Here is a 12607-nt window from a genome sequence, read left to right as displayed (position 1 = left end):
CTAATGTTTTATGAAATCTAATCGTAATGCGAATCACAATATTAGTTTTTATTAACTATTCACTTTGGTCTATTATTCAAAAGCATATTTGTCATTTTACTACATGTTTTTAAGTAACTGAACGTGAATCTGTTCACGACTTAACCTAACCTAATCTATCTTAAGAGGGAGGGAGCCTGGAGATCAGTAATACAGGTCTTTGAACCTAGTACATACTTTCAGCTCTTGCAAAGGCTTACAAAATAAATTATAAGGTTAATTTCCATTTGTATTTGTACTATACCTTTAAGAGAGAAATAAATAAATTATTATTATTATTATTAGAATTTGTATGTGGCGAGCAATTGGCGGCTTGATGTATTTTGAATACAAGTTGAAACGATGTCTGGTTGAAGCCCAACTCTGGAGAATTTTGTTGTTGCCTTCGCAAGGAGACGAATGTACAGAGCTCTTGATGGTGAGTGGTCACCGACACTCATGGACATGAGCAACGTTAAGAACACAGCTAAGTCGTTATCTTTCGCTAATAACTCTTCTCAAATCTCGTTCAAAACAGAATTTCTTACTAAATTTGGGAGCAACACCATAGAAAGAAATTCACTGAAGAAAGGAAGAAGATAATTTACTAATGGTTGAACGTTGTGAGTAGGTACCACCGTCCTGCCTATTTCAGCCGTAACGCAATAATGCGTTGCAGCTTTAGAAGTGGGACAGCTGTTGTACTGTAAAAATTGAGACCTGACAACTCATATCTCAAGGTTGGTGGCGGCATTTACGGTGTAGATGTGTTCTATGGGTTCTAATATCTACTTAATGCCAAGTGGGCTGTGACCTCGTCCATCCATCTAATTAATGAATAAAAAATCCAAAGCTGAATGAATGGTAGCAAATCTTCTTAATAAACTCGATCGTCTTCTTAATAACTGCATTCGATTTATTTTTAATCTTCGTAAACATGATGATATATCTTCCTATCGTGCTGAGCTCAAACTTTTAACGATTCGCCAGCATCTTAATTTACGTGCACTGATGACTCTTCATTCCTTACTGTCTCCCGAACCTCCTTCCTATCCAACTCCCTATTTTCAATATCTTCACTCCAGCCATGAGCGGGTCCTAAGTTCTCATGAAGTTATTTGTTAAGTGAATTTCTTAATATTATATTCCTTTTAATACTGTATAAACTATTAAATGTATATTAAGTATATTTGTTTGTGCATATATGTACATATATATTTTTTGTGTATGTATTTCTAATCCATATATATGAATAAAATTTAAGTGTCTGTTTGTAATATTGAAATAACCGCTTTTTACTACATGCATATGAATATAAAGTATATACGGTATATACACCAAAATAACGTTTTTTACAACTTTTGTCTGTCTGTCTGTTTGTTCCGGCCAATCTCTGGAACGGCTGGATCGATTTTGACGAGACTTTCACTGATAGGTAGCTGATGATATGAGGAGTAACTTAGGCTACTTTTTTTAGACTAGCTTCGCCCCGCGGCATCACTCGCGGTACGAAAATAACCGCGGGTAATGTCGTGAGACTCAGCTACCTATTAATAATAAAATTTAATGTTTCCGAAGCGAAGTGAAGGCGGGTCGCTAGTAAATAAATAAATAAAGGTTACAACACTGAAAAAGTACATCACCTACCTGCCTATGGTTCTGCGCTCGTTTTATCAACAAAATGATTGTTAGGAACATGAGAAAACCTTCTACATAATATACATTCTATAAATGAAGAACGTGACGTCAATTTGGTTTAGTCCATTGGTTTGTCGTCGTTATGATATCGCAGAGTGCTACGATTCCAGGAAGTTTCCTTAAAAGGTTTTTAGATTCTTGGTATGCTCAGGACATTGGAATATTATTTTTGTAAACACAATGTATGTTTTAATTTTGTTAGTGTGATATCGCGAGCGCGTAAGATAAAAAGTAGATTAGGTATTATTTGGTCAATATGGTGACCGCAATTATTCTTTTTGTTGGTATTACGAGAATCGGTCACGGTTGAAGCATTGCAGTTGACAGCCGATTAAGGATCCTTAGAGTAAAAAACCGAATGGGTCATAAAGGGTGAGCTGATGCCGAATACAAGGAGAAAAAAATGGTGATTAGTAAATAATTCACTTACTGAATTTAATTCGATGTATTTACGAACCAAAAAGTTACTGTCAAAAGTTTTTTATGGATCATAGACATAAAACAAGAATAACCTAGAACTAAACATAAACATAGAAATCGTGCTCAATTATTGTTTATGGATAAAATGTTCTTGAGCCATTTTACCAACTTGTAAGCTTGGTAAACAGACCCTTATTGTCGAGTATTCGTATCAAGTTTGAAACAATTTAGTTTTAATATTATTTTATATTCGTTCAAGACGTGAAACTTTACAAAAAAAAAATTAAGTAATCAGAAGAATCAGTATTGCTGACAGAGTCGAAAGGATAGAGGATTGAATGTTTCATTTCAATCAATTTGTCACATTAAAAGACAATTTTTATTTCAAAAAAACTGCACATTATTTAAAAAAAATATATCTTTCTTGATTGAGAAGTTTGTTTTTGTAATCATTAAAAGTTGAAAAAAATATTAGATCTTCTTAAAATCTCATGCGTTTATCGCAAAATCGTTCGCAAAATAGGCATTTCGTTTTTTAAGATTTTCGTATTGTCAAAATTGATAGCTCTTTCTATCTGCCATTCCCGGAGAGTCTGAACTTGGGTTCCGGGTATCACACTGCCACCTTCATATTTGGCTTTATAAAGTTCCTCTCTGAAGGTTTTAAGTTGATTTTTTATGTACTCAACTGGTACTTTAGATATGGCAAGTAATCTCGGTTGATAATTTCTAAGTTCCTCTACGTTTTTCACTTCATATAGTTCGTAAACGAGATATTTATCGTGTGGCTCCGGTTTTTTTAAGAATACAGCATAATCGTTTCCGACGTGTAGGAACCCTTGTAGATTATGCTCGGAACGAAAGCCGTCGATAAACTGAAACAAATTGTGAAGTCTAACCGCAAAGAGTTCTTGTGAACATGCTATTATAAAGACCAATTTGGATACCGAGAACTGAAAAAAAAAACAATTACAATTAAATTTGAGTTGATACTTCTAATTTTATAGGGTTAACGAGGCACATCAGGAAATTTACAAAAATCCGTTTTACTGTGTTACCCGGATTTATATTCAGCTCATCGGGTTCATCGTGACTAAATGACATTTTTTCATCTGAGTATAGAACGACTAAAGCACATCTTCTGGTTATTTGTTTTATCCTCTATTATAGGGAGTAGCGGATATTTGGATCTAATGAGAGGATCGCGATTCCGATCCGGTGGTACATTCAGCGAAATATTGCTCTTGCTAGGGCAGATATTAGCAAAGTCTCCCAGGCTGAGCCCCGTGAGCTTGCTGACACGTTCGGTGAAGCAATAAGCCTATATCCCCTCAAGGTTAGTAGCAATAGGTAGGACAATAAAATCAAATGTAATAGATGTTTATCTTTATTTTCGAAGGTGAGCAGTGAGAGTCACGCTAAGTTGTGTATTATGTATTATTATGGCCTGATTCAAAAAACTAGAGGATATTAAACTATTTGATAATCTCAACATTCGGACCGTCGGTCTACCGATTGCCGATGACCCCTCGATACAAGATCTTCACTGTGCAATTGAAAACACGAATTACAGCGTTACTCATAAAATCGAAATTAGACTATATATTTGAGTATTCGAAATTTATCCGCTTACCGAATTGGTTGTCATAATAATGTTGTTAACCTTCGTGCAATGTTCAATAGCTGTTCAGTATCACATTTGTTTGAACAATACAAACGAAAACAATACACGTTCAGGTTTTACGATTCATTAAAAAAAAAAACAATATTGAAAAGAAATTTAATTTTGTCGATTTGGATTTTTATATCTCAACTTATATTCGAAACAATATTTTACAGTGTGTAAAATAAAATATTGCAAAATTAAATTCGTCACATATTGGGACGTTCTCTGACTAGATGGGATGCAGCGGACCCCACACATAATGATATGGGAGGGGTGGCGACGTATCCTAGACGATTCTTTTCCCTACCTAATCGTTGATAGTCTAAGGGTCTATTTCAACTATGCGCGTAGGAGTAGGTGAGCTCACGGGGATCAATCTGTGAGCCTAGATGCACAAATCAGTACTGACTTGGAAGACGAAGTTTTACTTCTGCGAGTACGCCAGCTGGCCGAAGCAGGCGGCGGGGTGAGAGAGATCTCTAGTCTCTCTTCCCAACAACTCATAGTATTTTCTTTTTCCCTACCTATTCGCCGGTAGCCTATGAGGTTATTCCAGCTACGCCCGGACGGGTGAGTGAGCTCACGGGCTCAACCTGAAAGAATTTGCTAACACCAACCCTAGCAAGAGCAGTGCTTCGCAGAATCTACCACGGGATGGGAATCGGGACCTACTGAAAAGATCCGACAAGAAACTCATTGGGCTGTGTTTGTGAGAAACTCATAGTCATCGGGCTCGGAGCCAGGAAAGGAATCTCGCCCCAATTCTGGTTCCCTGATTTTGGATTTGGGGAATCGACGAGAGCGAATCAAAAAGACGATGTAGAAGCTGCTCTAGACGAGTCGATCGAAAGAGCAACCGGATCACGGATAACCGCACTCTCTGATCTACGGTGTTTTGGTATCTTGGGAGTAGGGGTGGGGGTGGATGAAGGTGACCTTGGGAGTGCTGCTAACTTTAGGGGATTATATCGAGTATGCCATCGTTTATTTCGACTCACAGCTCATTACTGCCAGCCAGACATGGTCTTAAGTAGAATCAAATGGCTACAAAGACTCCTTACTGAAAAACTTTTTTTTTTTTATTGCCGTATAGGCAGACGAGCATGCGGCCCACCTGATGGAGAGTGGTTACCGTCGCTCATGGACGTCAGCAATGCCAGGGGCAGAGCCAAGCCGCTGCCTACCGTTTAAACTACACTAGATTAAATGTAAAGACGAATATCATGTAACAATGATGCATTATATAAAATGGAGAGACTTAGAAACAATTTCTAGAGAAATATAACTGTTTAAAAAAACATACTTAAAAAAAAACCTTAAATTATCCAAAATTAAATGTCCATTTATTACACTTCTTCAAACATTGTTATAATATAAGGTTTTTGTAAATTGTCAGTACCTAATATACTTTTTCAAGCATTCCTATAATAGGCGGAGATATTTCTCGTAAATTGCTAGTGATAATTATAGTCACATTAAGATGTAAAATTGACGTTCCAAATGTTGTGCTATATGTATTTATTGGTATTGTATTATCTTTTGGATCACTGGTGAACGAAGGCCTTTCCACCGTCTTTAGATAATTACTATTTATTCCTTCGAACCGAGGTGGCACCCAGAGATAATTCACTTAATATTTAAGGGGGCACCTGACATGCTTATAGACAGGAAGGTTATTATTAACTCTAGGATTCAAAATGTGCTCTACCACAACTATAATACGTTTTGTTTTAATACTGCAATAGATAAAAACAAAGGTTACAATTTGACTAGATAGTTTAAATGTTTTAATTTTATTGTACAATATCGTTCAATTAGCCGTGACTCGGTTTTATCAACGATATAAGCGGGTGAATAAAACTGAACAAGGTTCATTGTTTTGCTTGTTGTGAAAGAACGAACGTTTCAAATGTGTCGGTGAGTTAATTTTTCTGTAGACATATTCAATTAAAAAAAAGGCTGTTTGTTTTAAACTTATGTCATATGAGTGTCAAAGAATAGCCTTATAAATATTGTAGAAGGTGGAGAAATGTTTTGAAGTCGTTGTGGCCTAAATAATAATAAGTCTAGTTTACTTGTATTGATTGTTTTGAATTTGCCGGTGTTTAAATCTCGTAGGCAGATTCCAATTTGTCTAACTTAACACGCATTTAATTTATGTTCGCGAATGGCTTGAAAGAAGAATCAAATATTGTTTTGATTTGTAACTCCATTGTTTTAGTATTTGTTTACGTGAATTATATGTATAAAAATAAAAAGAAATCTTTGATACAATAAGTGAATGTTAGAGTAAAAAATAAGGCCAAATAAATTTTATTTAATACCTTAATTTTATTACTGTAATTTGAGAAATATTCAAAATAAATGTGATACATTCACTTGTCATATAACAAATATGTATAGAATGTTTATTGAATAATATTTATGTTTTTATTCTTATAATAAATACAGCATATTATGTATTCAATTATGTTATTATTGATTAAATTATGTTGGAAAAATTATCAATGGAGAATAAAATAGTAAGGTAATAAATAAATAGCATTATAGCCAATTTACCATCCCAAGTCCAATTCACATAAAAATACATCATATTAACAGAAACTCTACAAAAAATTATAGAATAATATTATTTATTGGTGATAAGACATCTTGTAGGCACGCATGGGTAGGTCCCTTCCCATACCCATAGCGTAGGCATCATCGTCCCGCCTATAGAACTCATGTCTCAAGGCACGTGAAGGCATTTAGGTTGTTGATGTCTATTGGTTCCGGTAACAACTCGTAGTCTGTCAAAAAAAAACTTTCTTCATGCCGTGAAAATATAGACAATTGTAAATTTAAAATATTATATTATACTTAACTGTTAAATGTGTATAATATGTTTTAGAATACACTGTTTTCTGAACATGTATGCTAAAACTCGATCATGTTTCGCTGCTGCTATAACGAAACTATTCTCGGAAACCAGGAATGCCTTGTACAACAACTATATCAAGTTTTCAATCCCATAGATGATGAATGATTTTTTTTTTCATGATCGCAAGCAGGCTGTACTGTGTATACATGGGTCGCTGTGGTGCCATCTCCCATGGGATGTTACCACAGTAATTCATTGTGATGTAAATATAACTACTAACATAGGTCTAAGTCTTATTAACAATTTATATGAGTCATGGTTACTTGCAATAAAAACATTATTATTATTATTGCCTAAATCATGTGCCTAAGTGTAGATAAAGTCCAAACAAAAGAAGATATTATTCTTTTGTATATATGAGAAAGTACAAATCCTTTTAAAATAGATACACAAATAGTTCCTGTTTGTCACCAACCGTCGGTGCAGTCCCAGAATTGTTTTCTTCCGCCCTGCAGTTTTTTGCTGCAGCGCAGTGTTTGTTAACAGAAGACTGGCCTCCAGACGCCATTGTATCTGGTAAGCTTAAAATCGAAATAATAAATTCTGTTTTCTGTATCTGTTCAATTAAATTTTATGTTATCGTTTTTTTCTATCCTGGCTGAAAACGATTTTTCATTGGAAATAACAAGCAGTGTCTTTGTACGTAACTTTTCTTTGCTTATTTTTCTGTTTCTTTGTGGCATTACCAATTTTATTTAAACGACAATAGATTTCAGTTTAATATCTTTTTAAGTAAAATGACTATCGTTAGTTTATTTTTTGAATTTGAAAATTGCTATAATAGTATACATATTATACATACACATTTGCAAATTAGCAATTAAAATTAAAATGTTAATGAAGCAGTCGAATATAAATTAAATACTTTTAAGGACGTTACTGACTAAGATGTGTTCAGCAAAGCACTGCTCATGCTAAGGAAGATGTTAGCAAACTCTCTCAGGCTGAGCTCCACGAGCTCGCCTACAAGTTCGGTGAATCTAGTATAAGTCCTTGAGTTACCAGAAGAAAGGCAAAAAAAACTGACTAGCAAAAGTTTTTTTTTTTGCTTTGATGGTTGGGCGAGTTCACAGCCCACCTGGTGTTAAGTGGTTACTGGAGCCCATGGACATCTACAACGTAAATGCGCCACCCACCTTGAAATATAAGTTCTAAGGTCTCAAGTATACTTACAGCGACTGCCCCACCCTTCATACCGAAACGCATTATCGGTAGAAATAGGCAGGGCGGTGGTACCTACTCGAGCGGACTCACAAGAGGTCCTACCATCAGTAAGTTAGAAGTAACCAGTAAGTGTAAGTTAAAATTACATTTTCAGATAAATCGAGATTCGATTTCATAATAGTAGGGGCTGGAACCTGTGGATCTATTGTAGCCAATCGATTAAGCGAGATAAAAAACTGGAATATTTTATTATTAGAAGCTGGTGGCTTACCTCCCGTGGAAAGTAATGTGAGTGATTTTTAAGTCTCTATTTCACTGTTCCAAAATCAATTAAATTATTATTTATCCAAATATGCTATGCAAACAATGTTTAGAGCTAGATAAAGCAAATTCCTAACATAATTCACTGCACAATGTATTATCGACTTTCTTTTTTTGTTCACATTTAATGCAAAGTATGAAAAGATCGTTCTCAAAGCCGAATATCTAATAATAATTTACAATGCTATAAAACAATCACTACGCCAAAAAAAACTATTTAATACTTCTTTCAGATCATAGCACTAGATCAACAACTTATAGGGTCAAAATACGATTGGAATTATATAACTGAGAATGATAGAAGATCAAGCCAAGGTTTCGTTAATGGTACGGTGATTTGGCCAAGAGGAAAAATGCTTGGTGGCAGCGGTGGTATCAACGGAATGATTTACTTTAAAGGACACGATTTTGATTTCCAACGATGGTACGACGCTGGGAACAAAGAATGGCATCCAAAAATAGTGAGATATTTTTATAAGAAACTCGAAAGTTTACAGGATGCTTCCCAGTTGCGGAATCCATTTATTAGGAGAAACTATGGCCTCAACGGCAACCTTATCATAAATAGTCTGAACAGTACAAACGAGCATTTAATAGAAAGCGTCATAAATTCCTTTGACGAAATCAGCTTCCGACGAAATTGCGATATAAGTGCTCTAAATGCGTTCGGGTCAGGAAAATTTAAAATTAACGGAAGTAATGGTAGACGAGTAAGCACAGCTAAAGCGTATTTAAACACGATACAGAAACGAAAGAATTTAAAAATTATAACAAATGCTTTTGTTACTAAAATCTTAATAGATTCTGTGACTAAAACTGTTGAAGGAGTAGAAGTAGAAGTACAAGGACAAAAGAAGACATTTTACGCAAATTTAGAAGTGATTTTGAGTGCAGGAACAATTAATACACCTCAAATATTGATGATATCAGGAATAGGTCCCGAAGATCAACTGAGTTCAAAAGGAATTTCATGCAAAGTAGATTCTCCGATGGTTGGGAAGAATCTTCAGGATCACGCTATTGTACCAGTTACAGTTTATGGTGATAAGCCAAAAAAAAAGAAGAGTGAAGCTGAACGTAATTTTGATATAATTAGATATCTATACAACCGCAGTGGCCCTTTAGCATACATTAGCTCTCCAGGCATTGCTGCTTTGTATACCGATGACCCCAATTTACCATATCCTAAATTCCAATCTTTTCTTATCTTATATGAAAAAAATACATCCTCGGTTCGCGAAGCCTTTGAAAAACGCGGTTATAAGCAATCCGTCGTAAATTCTATTTCAAAGCTAAATACTAACCACGCTCTGTATCATTTCGCGATAACACTTTTGCATCCACATTCAAAAGGTTACATTCGGTTACGTTCTAATAATCCTAAAGATCCTCCCCTAATTTACACCAACTATTTTAGCGATCCAAGAGATCTGAGATCATGCGTACGCGGTGTCAAAATGCTAACGAAAATCACAAGAACAACATATTTTAAATCTATAAATGGGTTTCTCGGTCGTATTAATTTGGAGCCGTGTAATGGTTATGAATTGGACAGTGCTGAATATTGGAAATGTATATGTTTGAATCTGGTAACGACTGTATACCATCCGGTTGGTACTTGTAAAATGGGCGTAGAACCAAAGACTTCAGTTGTGAGTAGTCGTTTGAAAGTCTTCGGTGTTGCTAAGCTTCGAATTATAGACGCTAGCGTAATGCCGAATGAAATTAGTGGAAATACAAACGCTGCTTGTGCTATGATCGGAGAAAGAGGAGCTGCAATCGTAAAGGAAGATTACTCAAAGGAAAAGCAGTACTCAATATAAAAAAAACAATGGCTAAACCTTGCAATGTAGTAGATATAGTTCATTTTACATAGTTTAAATAATTGTCAAATATAGAACAACAATAAAAAAATATGTTAATGCATTTCTTCACTTCTCAAGGTGGGTGGCGCATTTACGTTGTCGATGTCTATGGGCTCCAGTAACCATTTAACACCAGGTGGCCTGTGAGTTCTTCCACCCATCTAAGCAATAAAAAAAAGCCAGATATTCATAAAAACAATAATATTGCCACAGATCATTTTTATTATTATCAGCCTCAATCTAAGACTATATCTATCCAATAGCAATAAAACCATCTTAAGTTTGACTGCATGTTTTTTTTAAGACGATCTTTTAAAAATGATTAATTGGGCAAACACTGACTTATCTTAGTCGAAAATATTGGATAAGTGGTCTCGATGTTTGCTTTCGGACAAAAATATCTCTTCTACAAACATTGATAATGCAGTGGACTGCGGTTGTGTTCGTTAATAAGCTTTTAAATTATTATGTGGTTCAAAATATGTTCGGCCTAAGATATTTTATTTGCGAGTATTCTAAAACGAACATTTACTAAGTACCTAGTGTTGTTATATCTAGGAGTATAGTACTATTTACTAAATCAAGCTTAACAGTTTAGAAACATTTAAATAGTAATTAACCATATATGGTTTTGATTGTAAACGAAAATAACACAGCTGTTTTATAGTTTGCTTTATTGAATGACGGGTGAATAAGCTTACGGCTCGCTTGGTGTGAAGCGATTAGTGGAGCTCAAAGACATGGCAACGCAAATGCGTGAGCACCTTGAGACATGAGGCTTAAGTATTAATTCTATTATATGACTGACCCACTCTCCGAACCGGAAAATGCTTCGCAGTAGAAATAGGCTGGGTGGTGGTTCCTAACCAGGCAGGTTCACAAAAGACCCTGTCGTCAGTAACGTTGAGATAACATCTCTCTGATTTTCAAGACAGTAGTAATAGTAAAGGACTAGTGGAAAAGAAAGCAGTATATTTGCATTAAGTGATTTGTGGTTAAAATGTTACGGCAGATAATAATTTTTATGTATATTTCTAAAGGCGTATCGTAGAGGTGAGACTGTGGAATTCGTTGCCGGCTGACACCCGAGTTTGCAAGTCTTTTTTTGTTTTTAAATACAAGGTCAAACAATTCTATCTCTAATCAACCGAATGATCATTGTTCTATACTCTTCGTATATACTATGTTGCTTATAATATTTTGTATTAAAGTTTAACAATATTTGCTATGTGTATGTGCATTACTATAATTCTCATGTTGTATTTGTTATTTTAGCTGTTCTACACACACTCATCACTTTTAATTATCATTCTCATAACTCGCAGGTCTGCCGGAAGAGATTTCTTAAAGAAATAAGCAATGCCTTTGTACATAACTTTCCTATTACTCTGTACTATGTCTTCTTTTTTGTGTGTACATAAATAAATAAATAAATAAATAAATACATAAGAGGTTACAAACGACGTAAACGTATAGGCAATGACATGGTCTAATAAAAATGAAACCCGATTTTTTTATAAATATGCGGAACACACCTGTTAGGTACGGTACGTGGACTTTGGGTTGCTGGGTAGGAAAACCATTATAAATACGATATGATTCAGGCTTCGACTTCGTGACAAGGCTGGTAATATTCATATGATATTTATCGACTTCAGTAGCCATTGGACTGAGCTGATCTGTCCATCAACAGCAATTAAGTTAAAAGGGTCAGTGAAGGAAATTAAGTAATTGAAAATAAAGATAACAGTTAATGAATAATTGGTGGTTTTCAGAGAAAATCATAACGTTTTGTGTCCCGCGCCTCAGGGCTTAGCCCTTGCATCTGTCCTGGTGAAACTGGAAAGGCCTCCACGCCACCAGTAATTACTCAATCATAATTAAAAAAAACAAGCATTTTTAATATGATCTCCTTGTCAAGACTTTTATTAGTTATGAAACACGCCCTTAGACGCTCATGTGCTGGTTATGGATATAATCGAAAGTGTTTGAAAAAAAAAAACAATTTCCCTTCTTCTATATTGAAATATAGAAACGACCGACACCTTAATCTGCATTCTTGAAGTAGGTATAAGCCTGTTGATTTGGGTCGACACTTCCGATCTGCGTTAAATTTATGTGAGACGTAAAATCGTGTAATAAATAACCTTGTTTGCGAGTAGGTACGTGTTCTACAAAAACATGTTCATTAAATAACGGATATAAGAGTCGACTATTATCAAAGCCGGCAATCTGACTTTTGGATAATTATTGGTAAATCAGAAAAACGAATTATTGACTTTGTATTCCATTGGCAGTCACAAAACTCTTCGGAACGACATCTTACATAAATAACAGGTTAACTATTAACCTTTATTTAATGCAGGTTTTGAACCCTATTCTTTGAAGGAGACGATTATATTCAAATCAATCTGTATTGACATATCAATAACATTTTTTTGTCCAAATGCACAGATTGCCACCTTTGATAATAGACGACTCATAAGGGAAGCTAAGCTCGTTTACCTATCACATGGGTAGTTGGCGTATTTACGT

At 35.1% G+C, this 12607-nt stretch overlaps 2 protein-coding genes across 2 annotated transcripts; one reads left to right on the top strand and one right to left on the bottom strand.

The window, feature by feature from the left end:
* Positions 1–2621: 2621 nt before the first annotated feature.
* Positions 2622–4028, bottom strand: LOC119629819 (uncharacterized). Its single transcript, XM_038017075.2, has 2 exons — positions 3770–4028; positions 2622–3089 (listed from the first exon to the last, which is right to left on the bottom strand). The coding sequence occupies exons 1-2, from the start codon at positions 3782–3784 to the stop codon at positions 2634–2636; spliced, it is 471 nt and encodes a 156-aa protein (XP_037873003.1). The 5' UTR covers positions 3785–4028; the 3' UTR covers positions 2622–2633.
* A 638-nt stretch (positions 4029–4666) lies between these two features.
* Positions 4667–10133, top strand: LOC134200421 (ecdysone oxidase-like). Its single transcript, XM_062673301.1, has 4 exons — positions 4667–5719; positions 7108–7238; positions 8041–8174; positions 8441–10133. Exons 1-4 carry the CDS (start codon positions 5712–5714, stop codon positions 10028–10030), a joined length of 1863 nt encoding a protein of 620 aa, XP_062529285.1. The 5' UTR covers positions 4667–5711; the 3' UTR covers positions 10031–10133.
* Positions 10134–12607: the final 2474 nt, after the last annotated feature.

This window comes from Bombyx mori, chromosome 17 (genome assembly GCF_030269925.1).
Source record: "Bombyx mori chromosome 17, ASM3026992v2".
NCBI lineage: Eukaryota > Metazoa > Arthropoda > Insecta > Lepidoptera > Bombycidae > Bombyx > Bombyx mori.
The sequence above is the reverse complement of the archived record's forward strand: the minus strand, read 5'-3'. Positions and strand labels throughout refer to the sequence as shown.

Coding starts and splice junctions, on each gene's coding strand:
- LOC134200421 (XM_062673301.1), top strand. Junction 7,239..8,040: donor TCCAGACGCCATTGTATCTG/GTAAGCTTAAAA, acceptor TTACATTTTCAG/ATAAATCGAGATTCGATTTC. Junction 8,175..8,440: donor TACCTCCCGTGGAAAGTAAT/GTGAGTGATTTT, acceptor TACTTCTTTCAG/ATCATAGCACTAGATCAACA.